Source organism: Rutilus rutilus (assembly GCF_951802725.1).
Source record: "Rutilus rutilus genome assembly, chromosome: 3".
Classification (NCBI taxonomy): domain Eukaryota; kingdom Metazoa; phylum Chordata; class Actinopteri; order Cypriniformes; family Leuciscidae; genus Rutilus; species Rutilus rutilus.
Genome location: NC_140211.1, coordinates 25,577,053 through 25,596,083, shown reverse-complemented (window position 1 = coordinate 25,596,083; position 19,031 = coordinate 25,577,053). Strand labels below are relative to the sequence as shown.

The following is a 19,031-nucleotide window of genomic DNA, read 5'->3' as shown; positions in this document are numbered from 1 at the left end:
GTTCACAAATGGTACACTGTACACACTGTTAGATTGTCAAAGACAAGCTGAGGCAAGAGGAAAAATTAATGAGCATTTTTCCTTAGGAAATAAACTAATCCTAGCCACTGCATTGAACTGTCACGTAATACCGGTGGTGCTAAGGGGTTCAACAGCAAAGAGCTCTGTATACAGGCCTAGAGAGATAAGGAACACGTGAACACAACTCAAACTGGGGTAAGCAAACTGTGGCATTGAACTCCTGCCAAAAAAGCAGATTAGGCCACTTGTTAAAACTGCATATATAACCCTGTCAGCATCTAAAACAAATTCAGTAGGGCAGAACATCACAAAATGCAGTTAAACCCCATGAAGTTTGTGTGAACACAACGAGAGCCACAGCAATGAAATACACCTCTACTTACAAGTACCATAAATTTATTGTGCTTTACGATTATGTAAACTCTCTTGTTTTTGATTCCCACCTTCTCTGGATGAGGTAGTCTTCCAGGATGTCCAGGCAGCGCACCATCTGAGAGAAGATGAGTACTTTGTGTCCACCGGCCTTCATCTTGGGGAGCAGCTTGTCAATGAGAACGAGTTTACCTGCCGACTGAATCATAGCCTGCAGGTGGAAATCTACTGCTGTGGGGCTGTACACCTTGAAGTCCTCCAAGATCTTCTCCTCAGCCCCTGGAAGCAAAAGAGAGAGCGAGAGACTTCTTAGGACCTTGTCAATTGAAGGCATGTTGGTTTTGATAGCAGTATGGTTTTGTGTGGTCGTACCTTTGATGAGGTAGGGATGGTTGCAGCATTTCCGCAGTTCCATCATGGTGTTGAGCAGGTTTGGGACATTGGCTTGGCCAGCTCCTTTAGCAAGGAATGAGAAGTTCTTCTCTAGTATGGCGCGGTAGTATTTCTTCTGGATGTTGGTGAGCTCCACTTCGATGATGGTCTCCTCTTTAGGGGCTAATTTCTTCTCCACGTCTTCCTTAAGACGACGCAGCATCATCGGTTTCAGGATGGCCTGGAGTTTCTGGACCTACATGCACACGCATATACAAATGGAACAGAGTTAATATATACAGAACATACATATTAATTCATACACAGTAATATATAAAGTATATACAAATGCAGCACCTGCTCCTCAGTCTTTAGGTCTCCAAATTCCTGCATGAAGGTGTTTTCAGAAGGGAAGCGGGTTGGCTCCAGGAAGTGCAGCAGACTAAAGAGTTCTTCTACCGTGTTTTGTAGGGGAGTGCCCGTCAACAACACCTTATGCTCCTACGGGACAAGAGGTCAACAGATATCAAGTTAAAAATTGGGGGGAAATGACATCTGTCATAAGGTGTAAATATGGGTGTAATATTGTCTCATTTGTACCAGACTCATAAGTTTGAAGCCCTCCAGTAGCTTGCAGTTCTTATTTTTGAGCCGATGAGCTTCATCAATGATGACACAGCGCCAGTCTATTGCATTAAGCTCTGGACAGCCTCCCAAAATCATCTCAAATGTTGTAATGACTGCCTGAAACCGGTATGCACCTCTTATCACACGACCCTGTTGGGGAGAGAGAGAGAGAGAGAGAGAGAGAGAGAGAAAGAGAAAGAGAAAGAGAAAGAGAAAGAGAAAGAGAAAGAGAAAGAGCAAAAGGGAGCACGGGAGAGATAATAAGTGCCTGTAAACATTTTCCACAGTTGTTTTTTGTGCTCCCTGAGGTTTTGTATGGTACGCCGTACGCCATTAAACAATTATTAGGGGTAAGTGATATGACCAAAATCATATATCAGGGTTTGGGTATTTTTATATCATAGAAACAGTACATATCATGATACAGTTATTTTTGCAGGAAAATTAACAAAACTGCATAATATAATATTAACCATGTGATTGTGTTTTAAATTTTCTACCAGCTGACACATTTCTAACATTTACATTTACTTTTTAGTAATCAAGCATTACTATACATGGACGTTCTCAGAGATACAATTTTAAAAATTTAGTTTGAAAAGGAATAAAATAACCATAATTGAGTTGTGGCTTGCTTTTTCCACCTCTATCTTTCTCTTTTACAAAACATGATACTAGAAGGTAACCAATTCAAAAGCCTTGAATTACAGTTAAGAGGTCTAGATCAATGTGGAGCTGTCCTTGTGTGTGTGTGTGTGTGTGCGCGCATGTGCGTGTGTGTGAAATCTCACCTGCGCGTCTCTGAAATACATCTCATACTGCTGCAGCATCTGTCTGCTGACCACACTGCCATGGTACACTATGACATTGAGGTGCGTCCAGGTTCTGAACTCTCTCTCCCAGTTAGTGATGGTAGAGAGAGGGGCGATGATGAGGAACGGCGTCTTTATCCCTGTGCGATAGATCTCTTCCAGAAACGTGATAGACTGGATGGTCTTTCCCAGACCCATCTCATCCGCCAGAATACAGTTACGCCTGAAAATTGAGACAGTTTTTTAATACATTTTTGCTTTTTTTATATTTCCACACACAATATACCAGGCTAACAAGACTATGTGTCAAATTGATTAGAAAAATGTAATAAAAAATTTAATAAAACGAAAATAAACTGCAAAAAGCACAACATTAGACCTTCTTGATAGAAATGGTGTGCTATGGCACACACACACACACACACACACACACACAAACAAACAGCAAGCTTCAGCATGTCAAAAACAAGGACTAAAAACAGAAAAGGCTGGTAATATCTTTGAGTAACTCTTAAATGGCTATCAAATTAGGTTTGTAAGTAGCTGTTGTACAAAAGCAATTTTAAGTCATTTAATTCATTTATCATTGCCATTGCTGGTCTAAATGCTGTCCAAAGTCTGAATGGGAGGCTAGACTTCCACAACACAGCTATCCTGCCTATCTGCCATTCAGTTATCTAATCTACACACAACAAACAAAAGAACATAGAGACAAAGTATATAACATAAGAAAAGCCATGAAGACACAAGTCTACAAATGAAAAGTACACCATATGCTGAAGTTCCACTCAGTAGTTTTATTGACATATATGAGGAAAGTTAAAGAAGAAGGATCTGTGTGTCAGGGCTGAGCTTTACTTACCTGTTGTACCAGTTGAAGAGAAGCCAGTTAACCCCCTCCAGCTGATAATCCCTGAGACAGTTTCCATTACAATACTCTCGCGATTGCTCCCGCTTCTTCCAGTGACTCGCTGGAGGACGCTCCTTAGATAAAGACAGCAAGGAAAATTCAGTAAACAGCATTTTAGCACCAAAAATTACTCACTATCCACCCGTGATACACTTCAACAAAGCGCTATCTGCTTTGGTACACCAATTCACCATGCATACTTAAATACAGACACTATTGTTCTTTTTAGCCCAAACACATCTCTATTCTATTGTTGGTGTCACGATATACTGGTATTGACGATAACTGTGATATTAAAAAAATTAAATATCGTTGTGCTAATTATCGTGTAATATTTAAAACGAATAGTACACATATGATAATGTGATGTAAATTATCCAGCACCAGTATCTGGCTGACATTCCAATGTATAGTAGGTGTCGGTATTGCACCTTAACGCTGGTTGCCACCTGTCATAAAACAAAGCGCAGCTGGTACTGCCGCGTAAAAGCATGTCGTCGGATATGACAGATGAGACCTGTATTTTCTATAAAACTAATAGTTTTTAATAGTTACTAATAGTCAATAAAAACTATTGCAAAATGACGGCGTTTCCATTAACTGATGTTATGTGACTAAAAGGTCATTTTTTCCTCTTGCGATAAGTTATTCCAAAAATCATGGCAACGGATGTTGGTAGGTTTATGTTTATCCCAGCCACTGCACTAGCCATTATTTTTAAACGAAGGAGACGTAGACATGTTATCCAAGGTCAAGGAAAGCCCCTTATACTTGGGAGCGGTACATGAGGTGTTTCTCCCTCCTATCTGCTTCAGGATCTTGATTAATTGTGGCATTTCTTTGTAGTTTAGAATCCAGTATTCCCATAATTATTTTGTCTTTTATGAGTTTAATAAAGAACTCTGTCTGGTCTTCTGTCCAAACATACCACGCCTTCTTTAAAGAATGATTGACTTTTACATACGCCAAGTGACCTGAAAATGCGGAAAAAAAAACTGTTTCCATTGCAGTTTTGCGAAATATTCCTTTTTTGAATTGCCTGAAAAAACACCTCATGCAAGCGTAAAGACTTTTTTGCAAAATATGGTACTTTTTGACGTTTATGACTTTTATGACGTTCCAGAAAATCCCTAATATGGACAATAACATCCAGTGATTGCTGTAGCTGAATAAAACGCAGATAGAGACATTTTGACTGATTAAACATGAAGAGAATTAACACACCATTGTGACAGCATTTTGGTTTATCTGTGTTCTTCAAGCCATCTTGGGCATGTTCATAAGGGTAGTGTATATTTATAATGCAATGCCAATTGACAATTGATAGCCTTTAGTTAAGACTGTATACAATACTATACAATAATATAATTTCTTTATAATTTCTATTTGACTGATAGCATTATTTATTTCTTCAAGATTTTTATAGATATCACGATATATCGTTATTGTGAATTATTTTGGCCATGATAAACTTATAGTGAAAAATCTGATATTGTAACAGCCCTGCTTTCTATATTAATTAAAGTTGCTTATTATAGATGCTTCCCAAAAGAGAAGTTTGTGTACAATTAATACAGTAATTCATCAAACAATGGAGAAGCGAGTTATAATCAAGCATATATCTAGTTGAGCGCACTTCAAGCATAAATAAATATTTTAATATAATATAACACAATATAATAATGGTATAAGAGAGAGCAAAAGAGAGATGGTCTCACCACTCTGTTGGTGTGTGGTTTTGCTGCCTGCAGCTTTTTGAACTCTTCAATCTTACTCTGGTCCACGTCTTCATTCAGCTCCCATGTGCTGTCCTCGTATGGCAATGAGCACCATTTCACCAAGTAATACACCACCGGCTACACATTCACACAAAAAGAAGGGTTTGAGACTTACACCAAATGCCTGCCCAGATGAACAAACACACATACAATTTACAAAGCAATCGCTACCTCTCCGGTGTCCTTGTCCTCACAGTATGAGACCTCGAGAACTCGGTCCACTTCTACATAGTCAGGATTGAATGGATCCTCCTCAATCTTAAACAAACACACATACACATCATTAATAATTACGCATAAATCCTGTATGTCTCCCCAGTGATTATAATTGTCAGATGACTAAATGACATGGCATTTAACCTGCAAATCATCATACAAAAAATATTTTTTAGTGAGAACAGAGTGTTTGCTGAAGTTACAAACAAACACAGGCATCCTTACATCAGCAAAGAAGTGTGCTTTCTGCGCCTGTTTGATCTTGAAGCGCTTGATTTTCTGCTGGATCCTCTTGTCTTTCTCTAACTGCTGCTCCGTCGCCCACTCACAGTGAAGATACGAACTAGAACACACGCACGTTTACATAATTACTGAATGCTCCTTACACACGCGCTAAATTATGCGTGATCAACACATGACTAAATTGCTCTCTGAGCTGCTCCTGGCTATTAGCAATATGAAAAACATAATCTTTTACAGCTTGAAAGCTAACAGAGAGAACTGGAAAAGCTGACAAAATCAGTGCATAATTAACTTACTAGTTTTTGTATTTGACATAATACTCTTCAATTTCTACCATCACTCCAGGAGAAACCTGTTGAATGAAGAATAAAAATAATATTACAAACACATATATATAATGTCTGAAATCACATTAAAAATGTGTCTGTATGTCTGTGTAAATCATATAGACCCTATTTACACCAGGTATTAATATCTATCACGAGTGATCCTATGAAAAGTGGTCAGTGCTCATTTAGAGGTAGTTGAAAAGGAATGTGATTACATTGCGCCTGCATCTAAGCGCATGAAAGTCCAATTCATATGCAGACTTCACAGAACATGTTTCAGTGACATAGATAACTTGCTTGGGATAAAAGCATTTGCTAAATGAATAAATAGATCATTAAAGTTTAATACAGATACTTAACTAAGGACCTGTTTACACCTGGTATTAAAATGCGTTTTGGTCAGTCGGATCAGAAGTAGACGAAGGAGACACCATACCCTTTTACACCTGGTGTTTTAATCTGTCACTTTTGTCCACTTCTGTCCTGATTTTTTCGAGGGGAGGGTCTATGAGCGGGTAAATAGTGGTCGACCGATGGCTGATGTAAAGCCGATATATAATATATATACTTTATATTTATTGAAATTCATATTTAAATAATTTGAAAATGAATTTAAAAAAAAACTCTAAATTAAACAGACTTACTTGATTCTGTAATCATATTACAGTATTTTTCACAAATGAAGAAATTGTTGGTAAAAATATGAATAAAAATGTAAACATTGTAACCAACAGGGCACTCTGGTAAGTAATCTGGTAAATTTGTGCGCACTGGGAATCATATTTTTTCAAACAAAGACAAGGTAAGGGCTCGTTTACACAGATCGCAGGACAGTGGAATGAGGAAAAATGCAAGGTCTCGAGTTGCGTTTTTTAAAAGTTGAGCTGATTTTAACTAGAGCACCATGCTTTTAGAACGGCGTGTCATGCGTGAGACGCTGCAAAAGACACAAGACACGGGCGCAACGGTTATACACATCCGTCTACGCGTCTAGCGCGTGTTTACATAGAAAAACAATGGAAAGTAGCGCAGCACTGGATTGGAAAAACGCGTTATGTGTGAATGGCTCCTTATCGGCCGATGCCGATATATGTAAAAAATGCCAAATATCGGCCTTGCCGATATATCGGTCGACCACTAAGGGTAAATGCATTTTCTTTTCCAGATCTTTCGATCTAATGGACAAAATAAGCTCTGGCAATTTAAATATGAACGCGCCAGGGGACACTGCAGCTTTCGTTTCTGCTCTAATAGACACAAGACGACACCGAACTCTGTGAGTGTGTGTTAGAAATCAAGAATGGTAAGAGAACATTGTGCTTGGAATGTTTTTCGTCTTAAAACAAAATTTGGGTCTCCAGCCGACAAAGTTTAAATCCCGCCTGGATAGCGCGCTTCCAATAATGTTTATGCATTAAGTCAGTAGGCGGAGAGTAGGGGGTCTTTTGTGGCTGTTGGAACGCATTCAACCACATGAGCCTTTACACTACGAAAGCAAACCGGTCGAATGCGTTTTTCGATTCCCTCTGGAAATGGTCGCAAGTGGACAAGCTTAAAACGTTTTGGACGTTTTGAAAAAGTAAAACACACTAAATAAAAGAGATTGAGGATTGTGGAACTCTTACCTCTTTTTTCACCACACGAGATGCCATGATTTTATCAACCACAGCAGCATCTTCCTCACTTGGGTTCTCCTATAAACCAACATTAAGATTCATGAAGTTCATCATGAAGTTTCTTTATACATATATTCAAACATACAACTTCTCTCTCTCTCTCTCTCTCTCTCTCTATCTATCTATCTATCTATCTATCTATCTATCTATCTATCTATCTATCTATCTATCTATCTATCTGTCTATCTATCTATCTATCTATCTATCTATCTATCACACACACGAAAGGATGAACTGGCTTTACACCTGCTAAACATATCATATTATTATGTTCACGATCAGAGAACTGCTTGAGAATGCTGGGATACATCATGAGAAACGAGTCTCTGCTAACTGCAGTGTTCTCACCACAAACAGTTGAACTGCAGGCTGTTTGTGAGCGTTGGGATTGCTCTTCTTGGCTTTGACGATGACCTTCATTTCTTCATCAGACAGTCGAGCCTCACAATCATCTTCATACTTCTTCCTCTTGATCTTCCGGTTCGAACGGCGCTTCTGTAAACACACATACGCAAGTGAGTGTTGTTTCAAGTGTATGTCTGGATTATTTTCTCAATGATCAGTGATATACACAATAACATTCAAAGGTTTGGGGTCAGTGATATTTATGTTTTTGAAATAAGTCTCTTATGCTCATCAAGACTGCATTTATTTAACCAAAAATACAGTAAACCAGTACTGTGAAATACGGTGAAATATTATTACAATTTAAATATACTTTAAAATGTAATTTATTCCTGTCATGGCCATTACTCCAGTCTTCAGTGCCACATGTCCTTCAGAAATCATTCTAATATGCTGATTTTTTGCTCAAGAAACATTTCTTCTTATTATAGCAATGTTGAAAACAGCTGTGCTGCTTAATATTTTTGTGTAAACTGTGATCCGGTTTTTGTCTTGGTTCGTGATGAATAAAACATTTTAAAATATATATGTGCGTGTGTGTATACATATATTTTACCTTAATTCATACATTTATACGAAAAATGCATACATTTACTAAGAATTTCAGAATAACTACACCTTTTTCAAATAAATAAATACAAATCTCTTTTCATTTCAGCACTTTTAATGAATGGCTAAACTATTTTTGATTTTGTCAACATTTGTGAGATTCAGTCAGTCAAAACAGTTTTGAGATCTAATTTTGTGTCTCTAGAAAATTGTGATCTATGACAATGTATAATGTTGAATATCAAACATTTTTGTGTCTATTTGTTAATGAGGGGTTTGTGCAAACATCAATGTTTTTGGAGTAAAAGTTATAGTTTTTATTTTGAAGTAAAAAGAAAAAATTAGACCCCTGGGGTCTAATTTGGCACAGAAAGCCACAAGTGGCATGTTGTTACTAGTGTTATTATTTAAAAAATGTATTATAATTAAAGGGGTTATTATTAAATATTTCCATGAATAATCACTTTCATATTTCATTCACTTTCAATAAATTTTTTGTATTTTACATAAATTACACTTAATAAGTATTATAAATATAAATTTTAGGGGTACCCCTCTTTTAATATTTTGTGCTATAATAACTAAATTAGCAAATGTTTCTATTTATTTCCTTTGATGACACATTGGCTGATGCATCATCAGCCTGCACATGCTAAACTTGTATCTAAATATGTGACTGTTTAAAGGTAAATCCACATTGTTCTTAAGGGGGGGATTTTTTCTCATGTTGCCCTATTCTGAAAAAATCTGATGTCATTAGGGGTGAATTTATGTCATTAGGGGTGAATTTACCCCTGGAGGCTTCTTGAGATTTCAAAATATGTCATTTTGGGTGAACAAAAAGTGCGCATGCACTTCAGAGATGGCCATCAGGGGCCCTTTAATAAATTAGTATAGAGGAGAGAGAGAGAGAGAGAGAGAGAGAGAGAGAGAGAGAGAGAGAGGGAGAGAGGGAGAGAGAGAGAGAGAGGGAGAGAGAGAGAGAAAGAGAGTCTGTCCTCCCAAATATAACATGACCTAAATGTGTATGAGTTAAAGTAAATGGATAGGATGAGAATATCTCAGGATGACCAAATAAAGAGCCACCCGCTCTGCCACGAGACCCCAGTGTTTCCCAAAATGCACATGGCTGCAGCTTTAACTCCAACAGCACAACCGAGTCATCAAAATCACACTGCTTTAATTAACACAGGATTTAAATTATCCTTATTTAAAGAGGATAATTATATCTGCAAGGGTGGATGGGTGGTATATCATGGATGAGAATAAGAGGTTCGTCATTTCAGAAGAAATATAAGTAAATTAATTGAGGGTACGGCAGTCATCGTAGTCTCTCTTGCTTTTGTACTGAACATATGCTGCAGGAAGCACCACTGCATTATGCAGTTTAAAGGAAGTCCAGCAACAATATGCATGTGTTGTGCTACTGTTCCAGAATGATCACTTACAAATACTTTTCTTGTTAGATGTTTATATAAGACAGCATAAAAGAGTCATCAATCGTATCAAGAATAGATCAAATCCAAAGCTCACCGAATCGTCATCTTTAGAGGATCGTCGAGTTGGTCTGTCATCATCAGACAGCTCATCTGAGGAATCTGTCTTCTTTCGCTTCTTCTTTCCGAACTTTATAACGATTTTCCTGTAAAGGGGAGAACACATAAAGAGACTTGTTTTAACACTGTTTGTGTTTACCCACTGGAATTCATTTAGAAGAAATTGGCTGCTTTGACCCACAAATGACCCACAAAATGGCTGCTTTGTTGACCGCATCAATCCATGAAAAAAAAGATTTGATGTACATAAATACTTGTTTATATTATATGATATTCCTTCACAAAGGTTTCCTTCCACAAAGTGGTTAGGGAAGGTCACTTTAAAGCTACACTGTGTAGGATTTTCTTCCATCTAGCGGTGAAATTGTTTTTGACTACCAACTGAATATTACTTTCTAGCCCCTCCCATTCCGAGGGCGTTTTAACTCCTACGGTGGCCGTATTATTTCAAATCTGTCGGCAGTCGCGAGTAATCTCCCCCTCGCATTCGTCACGGTGCCACTGAGTGTAAAAACGCGAAAGGCGAAGCTTGAATTTCCCGGTATGTCCCTCTTTGGCTAATGTATTTTCAAGATGGAGGCGCAACATGGCTGGCGCCATTCGAGCGACTCGCTCGTATGTATTCTAAATGGCAGATTCTACGCTTACGAGAATACTTGATTAGTTGGTAGAAGTAATTACACATTAATGAGCACATATCATTTTGAAAGAACAAAGTGTTTTTTTTGCTAGGAATCAACTTAAAAAATTACACAGTGTAGCTTTAAGGAAGCTATTTTGGCATTTGTAATCATTTGTTCTCTCAATCATTTGGCTCTGCAGTTATTCTGAAACCTGAGGTAATCTACAGAATGTTTCCAAGAAGCTGTAAAACTGAAAGTTATGCACTATTAAACGGAAAAAAATTAAGCTATATAGAAATATTACAAAAAACAAACAGAAATGCCAAAATAACATCAAATTTCTAAAACTTAAACTAAAATGAAAATATTAAAATAAAAGCTCATTTAAAATACTAATAAATACTATAATAGTATATAAATAATACCAAACACTGGTCTCTCATAACTTCATTGTACATGCCATGTAACAAAGCCAACACTTCAGCATACACAAACATTTTCAGTCAAATGATTGTACAGTAGTGCTGGGCGGTATGCCAAAAAAGATTCTGGCGGTTTTAAGGAATATTACAGTATTGTTTTCTTTTCATGACTTGACCTTTACATAGGTTTATTGTGGCTTATTTCACTGTCAGGAGTACATAAAATATAAAAACATTGTAATGTCAAATACAAATTTACTTTTTTTTTTTTTTTTTAAATAAGTTATTAAATAATAAATTAAAAGCAATAAAATTCAATTTATACAAAAAATTTATAAAATCAATTTATAAAACTAACAATTTAGCTTACCTTTTCAAATGTAATAAAATTTACATTAACCTTAAATATAATGTTTTAACAAATATTATTATTATTATTATTATTATTACTTTAAAAGAAGTACATTCTACTGTGCAATAGTAATATATTTATTTCATAATTTCTTTAAGTTAGACTGAACTTTTATTTTGGCAGGTTGTAATGAAGACATTTGAGTTTCTGTGTGTTTTAATAAACTATATTATTATTAATAATAATAATATTATAATTAAAATGATTAATTGAACAAGTACACTCTACTGTGCAATAGCTTGTTTGCATATGACATCACCTCACTGCGTTGCCATGGCGCGAAATGCAGATGGAGGGCAGGAAGTGATTTGCTACATTTAGAACCACTATAACAAACTCAAAATGCCTATGTTTTGCGTCGTTTATGGTTGCTCAAATCGATGAAACCACGAGGAGTTTTTAATCGAGTACCAAAAGTTGGTGTTCATAAGGGGGAAAAAGGCAAGAAATTGACCGAAAAACGCCGGAAAAAAATGGCTTGCAAACCTACGTCGGAAAATGCCTGTGTGTGCAGTGATCACTTTGTCAAAGGTGAATTAACTTATGTGGCTATGTTTGTGTAATGTACCAGTTTCTGAACTTTGTAAAGTCAAAGTAATTGTTTCTTCTTTTCTTTGAGTTTGTAAGTTACCCCTGTAACTGAAGACAAACTCGTAACGTTACAGGCAAAATCTTTCAATTCAGTTGAAAAATCGCTTCTCTTTATAACGTAAGGATCACGTCCAACATATGTTTCGATTTTTTGTTGTATATTTCTCTTGTAATAGCGTCAAAAGTAGTCCAGTACGGACTTTCCGCCATCTCGTCCATTCCGCTCTTCACTTCCTGCCCTCCATCTGAATTTCGCGCGTCATCACAATCACGTGACTGCAAACCACCTATAGCTCTGTTATAATTTCTTCAAGTTAAACCAAACTTTTATCTTGAAGGGTTGTCGTGAAGACCTTTGTGTTTCTGTGTGTATATGATATATAATAGTTTAATCAAATGAAATGGTGAAATGCTCGTGAAGTGAACTTAAAGCAGCTCTGCAGATCCTCCTTCCTGAAAACACCATGAGCGTCATGCTTGCTTCAGTATGAGTGTAGTAGCGCTCATTTACACAGCCATGAAGAACATGCAGACTTCAGTAGCTTATCATCAATACCTAATCTTATTGAGCTTTAATATTTACAGATACTAGTCCCTATCGAGATTTGATTAATTTTACAGCCCTACTTTTATTCATCCAAAAATTCTGTTAAATTCCGCTTTATACATTAAGTTCAGCTTGTGACTGGATTCCGTGATTCTGTCCGCGTTTTCGGCATCATGGAAATCATAAAGCTTGGTATTTGCCATGTTAAAGAGACTTAGTTGCGTGGGTTATTTATTGTTGTTTTATAAGGTTATAACCATTAGTAAGAAGTAGTGTATGCAGTTAATAGAGGTCTCCTCTCAACACTCGAAATATCGTTCTTCATGGTCATTGGACAGACTGTTTCAGCTACGCACCAGTATGGCAGAATTTGAAAACATACATTACGCACGAGAAATTGAAACCAGTATTCCGCCCAGCACTAATTGTACAGAATTCTAATTCTTATGCTAGGCACTAATAACGGTTACACATCTGTAATCTCTCCTCAGTGCTGGGCACACAGCCCTGATAAACAGGAAATGATTCTCAGGACATAAGCTCTGTGCATCATTTGCTCTTTCACTCCTGTTCTCATTCTGGGTCCTCCTCTCTGGATGATGTTACACTTCACTAGTCTCCGGGACAACGTGACTTCCTGGTTGCCTAGCGACCTGATCAGAGTGAAGCTCGCGGCGTGGGTGGAAGCAGTAATGCTGTATCCTCTGAGTGACACACAAGCTCCACTCAGCAGCTGTGAAATGAGACTGAGAGCTGGTCTTTACTGCGCTCTGCTCTTCTATGTGTGTGTGTGTGTGTGTGTGTGTGTGTGTGTGGACAGAGCATGTGAAATCAAGAGGTAAGAAGGTTTAACAACCTAAACATCTTTCTTTTGCTCTCCTTTGTCGAGGGACCCAAAAATACACATGCACACACAGGGTCCAAAATCAACCACAAACTTTTTATATAAAAAAAACACGACAGAACAACCCTCTGCACTTCCTGCTAATTGGAGTAAACTATTGATTCAATAATTTGATTGATGATTTCACATTAATACATCTCTGCCATCTTTCTCTTAAAGGAACTTAGAATTGAAATCACCTTTTATTTTAATGCCTGTACTTTGTCACTTTACAAGCACTTTGAAAATATCAGCATAAAAACAACATCTACACAAACACACACAAGCACACACATACACACGCAAACACCTGCACACACACACACAATGATGGTGAAAAGTAAATATAATGAATTTTTATTGACTGTGGTTGCCACTGCATGTTTGACAACTGGGTGGTTTGGTAAGTCATAAAGAACATGGAGATTTGTGTATGTTTCTCTCTTATTTCTTATGATGCATCAGTTTTTAAAATCTATATAAATCAGAAGCAAACACATATACATACATACACACCTGCTCGACGGACAAAAGCGGAAGGTCTTTGGCACCAAACACAGAAGGCTGCATTAATATTTCAGGGTTGTAACCTAGGCTACATATACACACACACACTTATTCTTTTCCCTAAAAACTCCTACCAACAAATGGTTGCACAAGCATACCCAATAAAATGAGATTAAAATCATCCTTGTGCCTGAAAAATATTTTGATATTTATATATTGTGACCTTTATTTCAATATATGTATAATGTAAACATCCAGTATCTGTTCATCTCCATCACACGCTCAGCATGTTACGAAACAACTAGTCTCCTTACATCACAATTAATTTGCAATGAATCACAGTACTATAATTGGATTAAAACGGCACTGAACGTGTGAGAGAGAATCTCAGCGAGACAGGGAAAGAGTGAATTTGCGGTATCAGTTTCAATCTTTCTTGCATGGTTCACTTTACTTTTATCCAATACTGCATCGCTAACTCCACTTAGAAAAGTGAGTTTGAAAAGATATTAACAACCTGCTTCTTCCTTCATTGAACCAATGAACACATAGATATAGGACTGGGTTATATGGCCAAAAATATTATCAAAATAAAAGTCGATCAGTCAATATCGATAATTATCATGATTAATGTAAAATCTTTATTTCTTTCAAGTTTAGACGCAGATTTATTTCTCCTGAGTGAAAGTTTTAGAAACCAGACCATTAATTGTGGTTTTATCAACAGAATATTCGAAACATTTATAATGGTCCGTGTGGCACGGTTCAAATGAGTAGTGCTGTTTCGTTCTGCTTTTGGTGCATAAGCATTACATCAAACATTTATTGAATTTTGTTATAATTGTATCAAGGAAAATTATATCACTGTATTTATTGTTATCGTTTTATGTATATATATATACAGTATATATATATATATATATATATATATATATATATATATATATATACACACACATATAACAATAAAAGTACTGAAGCAATAGCATGAGGGGGAAAATACAATGTATGACTGTATATCAACACAGCCATAACCTGCAGACTGTTCAGTTATAAATATGGTTGTGTGACTGACTGCAGTCTCTCCTTAAGAGTCTGAGATCACATGGTCTGCATTAATGGCTGTAGTGTGCAGTTTGGTGCAAAGGAGGTCAGTATGTTTCTGGCTTTTCTCTCCACCAGGCTCAAAGACACCAACTCTGCTATTTACGAAGCCAAGATCTAAGACCCACCTCTGCCTCCATGTCTCCACATTAATTTGACAATAAATATCCAGCATCCACTTGCTACAAATCTCTTCAGTTAAGAAAACTGCACAGAGGTGGATTTTGGAATTCACTGCTGCTTCAATGTATATGTAATAAGTGATTATGATGAAGTTATTAATCAATATTTTTCCTTCTAAACATCACTTGAGTTGAATGACTTCTCTAGGCTTATGAGATTTTACTTTGTTATAGAAGTTACCAGTGTGATTACTGAAATGTTCTTTTCATGTATTTTCTAATGTCTGTATTTGATATCTAAATGCAGTAACTGTGCTTGCTCTTTTAGCCCGGCTTCTAGAAATGAAATATAGCCTGTCAGCAGAATAATGCTAGATTACAACATCCCGTTCACACTTGTGCTGCAAACCAAGCTTAATAAAAGCTTGCCAAACCAGAGAGGTAACTTTGAGTACTGGACAGGTAGAAGACGACCACTTAGTCTATTAGCAATTCAATATATAAAACTGCCCCTCTCATTTTGGAGTATCTGCAAACCGCCCATAAACATCTGCTTCCCTCTGTCAGGTGTGGTAAATAATGTAATCTGTAACAGAGGTGACTGAGCCAAGAAACTGTGTTAAACAAGCAAAGAAATTACCCAGTGAGGGGTTGAGTCTGAACATACATATGTCCGGTTTGTCTTGCCTTTACTGCTGAAGTATTTGGGTCAGTCAGACTGCTAATCCATTAAGCACGATGAACAAGTCATAGAAGAAATTCAACATACCACTTTTACAAGCACAGCAGGAATGTGTGTTTCAACATTTTCACACTAGATTTGTAATCTCAGCAATGGACCATAATAGAGCATGTGGCCTTCCTAAGAACAAAGCAGCATCTAGACTGAACCTTAGAGCTGGAAAAGCCAAACAATATGGTGGAACATAGTTTGCAGAGGCCTTCACATAATGCACATGACCTAGAAATCTCATGTCACGTTCTTCCATTCAGTCCTCCATTAATGCAGATCAGATGACATCATGATGTCATAAAGCTCTGCATATTCAGTTCAGACTTATGATCTATTCTCTCCAGAAGAGGCTGTCTGTGTGAGCACTGCTATTACGTGTGAGGTACATTTTGTAAAGGAATCATTAACCACAACAAAAATGGGACTATATGTTTAGCACATGTTTGTTCCTTTGCCATATTTGTGGGTTACAAACATTTTTCATGCAACCCAAACTGGGGCCCGTGGACCCCCTGAGGTGGCATCAAAGGGGTACAAGGGGGTTTGATTAAGACAAAAAAACATTATTATTTTGAATGAATATTTTTCAGATAAAAATATAACCATTTATTGAGGCTTTGGTACAATTACAACATGAATGCCAATTATTTACTATAAAAAAATATTATTATTATAATATATTAGTCTCGGAAGAACTGCTAGGGCAGAATCTCATTTCTCATACAGTTTGGGGTTATTGAAAGGGGTCCTTGGTTCAAAATAGTTTGCTAGAAGGTTCTGTAACTGGTGTTACAGACTGTACTTTAACTGTATGGTTAAAACGAACACTCTCCATGCATGATCTGAGCTTCTAGGTCCAAATACTTCCTAACAGCTATTCTGCCTTTAGCATGACATTATAATAAAATATATCTGTAAACATCTAATGCAACGTTGGCACTTTTGTTAGACTCAATTTTCTTGAACTTACAGAGTTACAATTTTACAGAGCATTTTGCTGCGCTTGCCATCTTTGCAGTGCTAGAATTTTGTACCCGCCAGAGACTATTGTTGGGTTTCCAGCTAAAGTTGTGCTCAAAAAAACCTGACAGGAAATGCTTGATATGCGCATTAACTCTCAACATTTGCATAAAAGTCTATGCGTTAGCCTGAGGTGGATTTTTTCTAGTTTTGCACAAGTGGAAGGGCACATTAAGGTGAAAGAAATGGCTGACATGCAAATTACATGTTTTGACGACTTAGGCATGTTTTCACACTTTCTCAAAACATGGCATAGGAGGAGTGAATATTTTGAATTGCTTTTAGTCAAGAGATGGCCCCTCTCAAATATTGTTCACAAATCTGTCTAAATCTGTGTTAGTGAGCACTTCTCCTTTGCCGAGATAATCCATCCACCTCACAGGTGTGGCATATCAAGATGCTGATTAGACAGCATGATTATTGGACAGGTGTGCCTTAGGCTGGTCACAATAAAAGGCCACTCTAAAATGTGCAGTTTTACTGTATTGGGGGGGTCCGAAAACCAGTCAGTATCTGGTGTGACCACCATTTGCCTCACGCAGTGCAACACATCTCCTTCGCATAGAGTTGATCAGGTTGTTGATTGTGGCCTGTGGAATGTTGGTCCACTCCTCTTCAATGGCTGTGCGAAGTTGCTGGATATTGGCAGGACCTGGAACACGCTGTCGTATACACCGATCCAGAGCATCCCAAACATGCTCAATGGGTGACATGTCCGGTGAGTATGCTGGCCATGCAAGAACTGGGATGTTTTCAGCTTCCAGGAATTGTATACAGATCCTTGCAACATGGGGCCGTGCATTATCATGCTGCAACATGAGGTGATGGTCGTGGATGAATGGCACAACAATGGGCCTCAGGATCTCGTCACGGTATCTCTGTGCATTCAAAATGCCATCAATAAAATGCACCTGTGTTCGTTGTCCATAACATACGCCTGCCCATACCATAACCCCACCGCCACCATGGGCCACTCGATCCACAACGTTGACATCAGCAAACCGCTCACCCACACGACGCCATACACGCTGTCTGCCATCTGCCCTGTACAGTGAAAACCAGGATTCATCCGTGAAGAGAACACCTCTCCAAAGTGCCAGATGCCATCGAATGTGAGCATTTGCCCACTCAAGTCGGTTATGATGACGAACAGTCGTGGTCGAGAGCTTGATGAGGACGACGAGCATGCAGATGAGCTTCCCTGAGACGGTTTCTGACAGTTTGTGCAGAAATTCTTTGGTTATGCAAACCGATTGTTGCAGCAGCAGTCCGGGTGGCTGGTCTCAGACGATCTTGGAGGTGAAGATGCTGGACGTGGAGGTCCTGGGCTGGTGTGGTTACACGTGGTCTGCGGTTGTGAGGCCGGTTGGATGTACTGCCAAATTCTCTGAAACACCTTTGGAGACGGCTTATGGTAGAGAAATGAACTTCAATTCATGGGCAACAGCTCTGGTGGACATTCCTGCAGTCAGCATGCCAATTACACGCTCCCTCAAAACTTGCGACATCTGTGGCATTGTGCTGTGTGATAAAACTGCACATTTTAGAGTGGCCTTTTATTGTGACCAGCCTAAGGCACAACTGTGCAATAATCATGCTATCTAATCATCATCTTGACATGCCACACCTGTGAGGTGGATGGATTATCTCGGCAAAGGAGAAGTGCTCACTAACACAGATTCAGACAAATTTGTGAACAATATTTGAGAGAAATAGGCCTTTTGTGTACATAGAAAAAGTCTTAGTTCATCTCATGAAAAATGGGGGCAAAACCAAAAGTGTTGTGTTTATAATTTTGTTCAGTGTAGAATATAAGTAAATTAGATTTATTTTTTTTATTTTTTTCTTAATTTGAATATAGTTGGATAGAATGAAATATAAGCTTTTTGGCCCTTCATAGTAAACCGTTCAGGCGTCTCTGCTTTAGTCAAATGTTAACAAATGCTCTTAAAACTGAGAAACATCAATGCCCTTTACTCTTAACTACATTCACAATTAGGGGTGTAACGGTTCACAAAATTCACAGTTCGGTTTGATACGACACAGTGGTGTCACGGTTCGGTACGTTTTCGATACAGCAAAAAGAAAGAAATGCCAGAGAAATTTCTTTAATTTAAATTTTTTATTTATTTATTAAAACTAACATCATAAAGTATGATTTTTTTTTTTACTTTGAACAATGATGGAGCTATGACCCATCT

The 19,031-nt window shown here is 37.7% G+C and overlaps 1 protein-coding gene across 8 annotated transcripts in view; it reads right to left on the bottom strand.

Annotated features, from left to right (window-relative positions):
* The window catches only part of chd9 (chromodomain helicase DNA binding protein 9), a 69,909-nt gene that overhangs the window by 20,565 nt on the left and 30,313 nt on the right, over nt 1-19,031 (bottom strand). For all 8 annotated transcript variants that reach the window (XM_084405724.1, XM_084405727.1, XM_084405726.1 and 5 more), the window contains 13 exons: nt 9,844-9,952; nt 7,705-7,851; nt 7,306-7,374; nt 5,648-5,703; nt 5,334-5,451; nt 5,064-5,150; nt 4,833-4,970; nt 3,067-3,188; nt 2,184-2,427; nt 1,366-1,542; nt 1,123-1,266; nt 766-1,021; nt 465-672 (listed from right to left, as the gene is read on the bottom strand). In XM_084405724.1, coding sequence (XP_084261850.1) covers nt 465-672; nt 766-1,021; nt 1,123-1,266; nt 1,366-1,542; nt 2,184-2,427; nt 3,067-3,188; nt 4,833-4,970; nt 5,064-5,150; nt 5,334-5,451; nt 5,648-5,703; nt 7,306-7,374; nt 7,705-7,851; nt 9,844-9,952 — 1,875 coding nt within the window. The remainder of the gene's footprint in view (nt 1-464; nt 673-765; nt 1,022-1,122; nt 1,267-1,365; nt 1,543-2,183; nt 2,428-3,066; nt 3,189-4,832; nt 4,971-5,063; nt 5,151-5,333; nt 5,452-5,647; nt 5,704-7,305; nt 7,375-7,704; nt 7,852-9,843; nt 9,953-19,031) is intronic.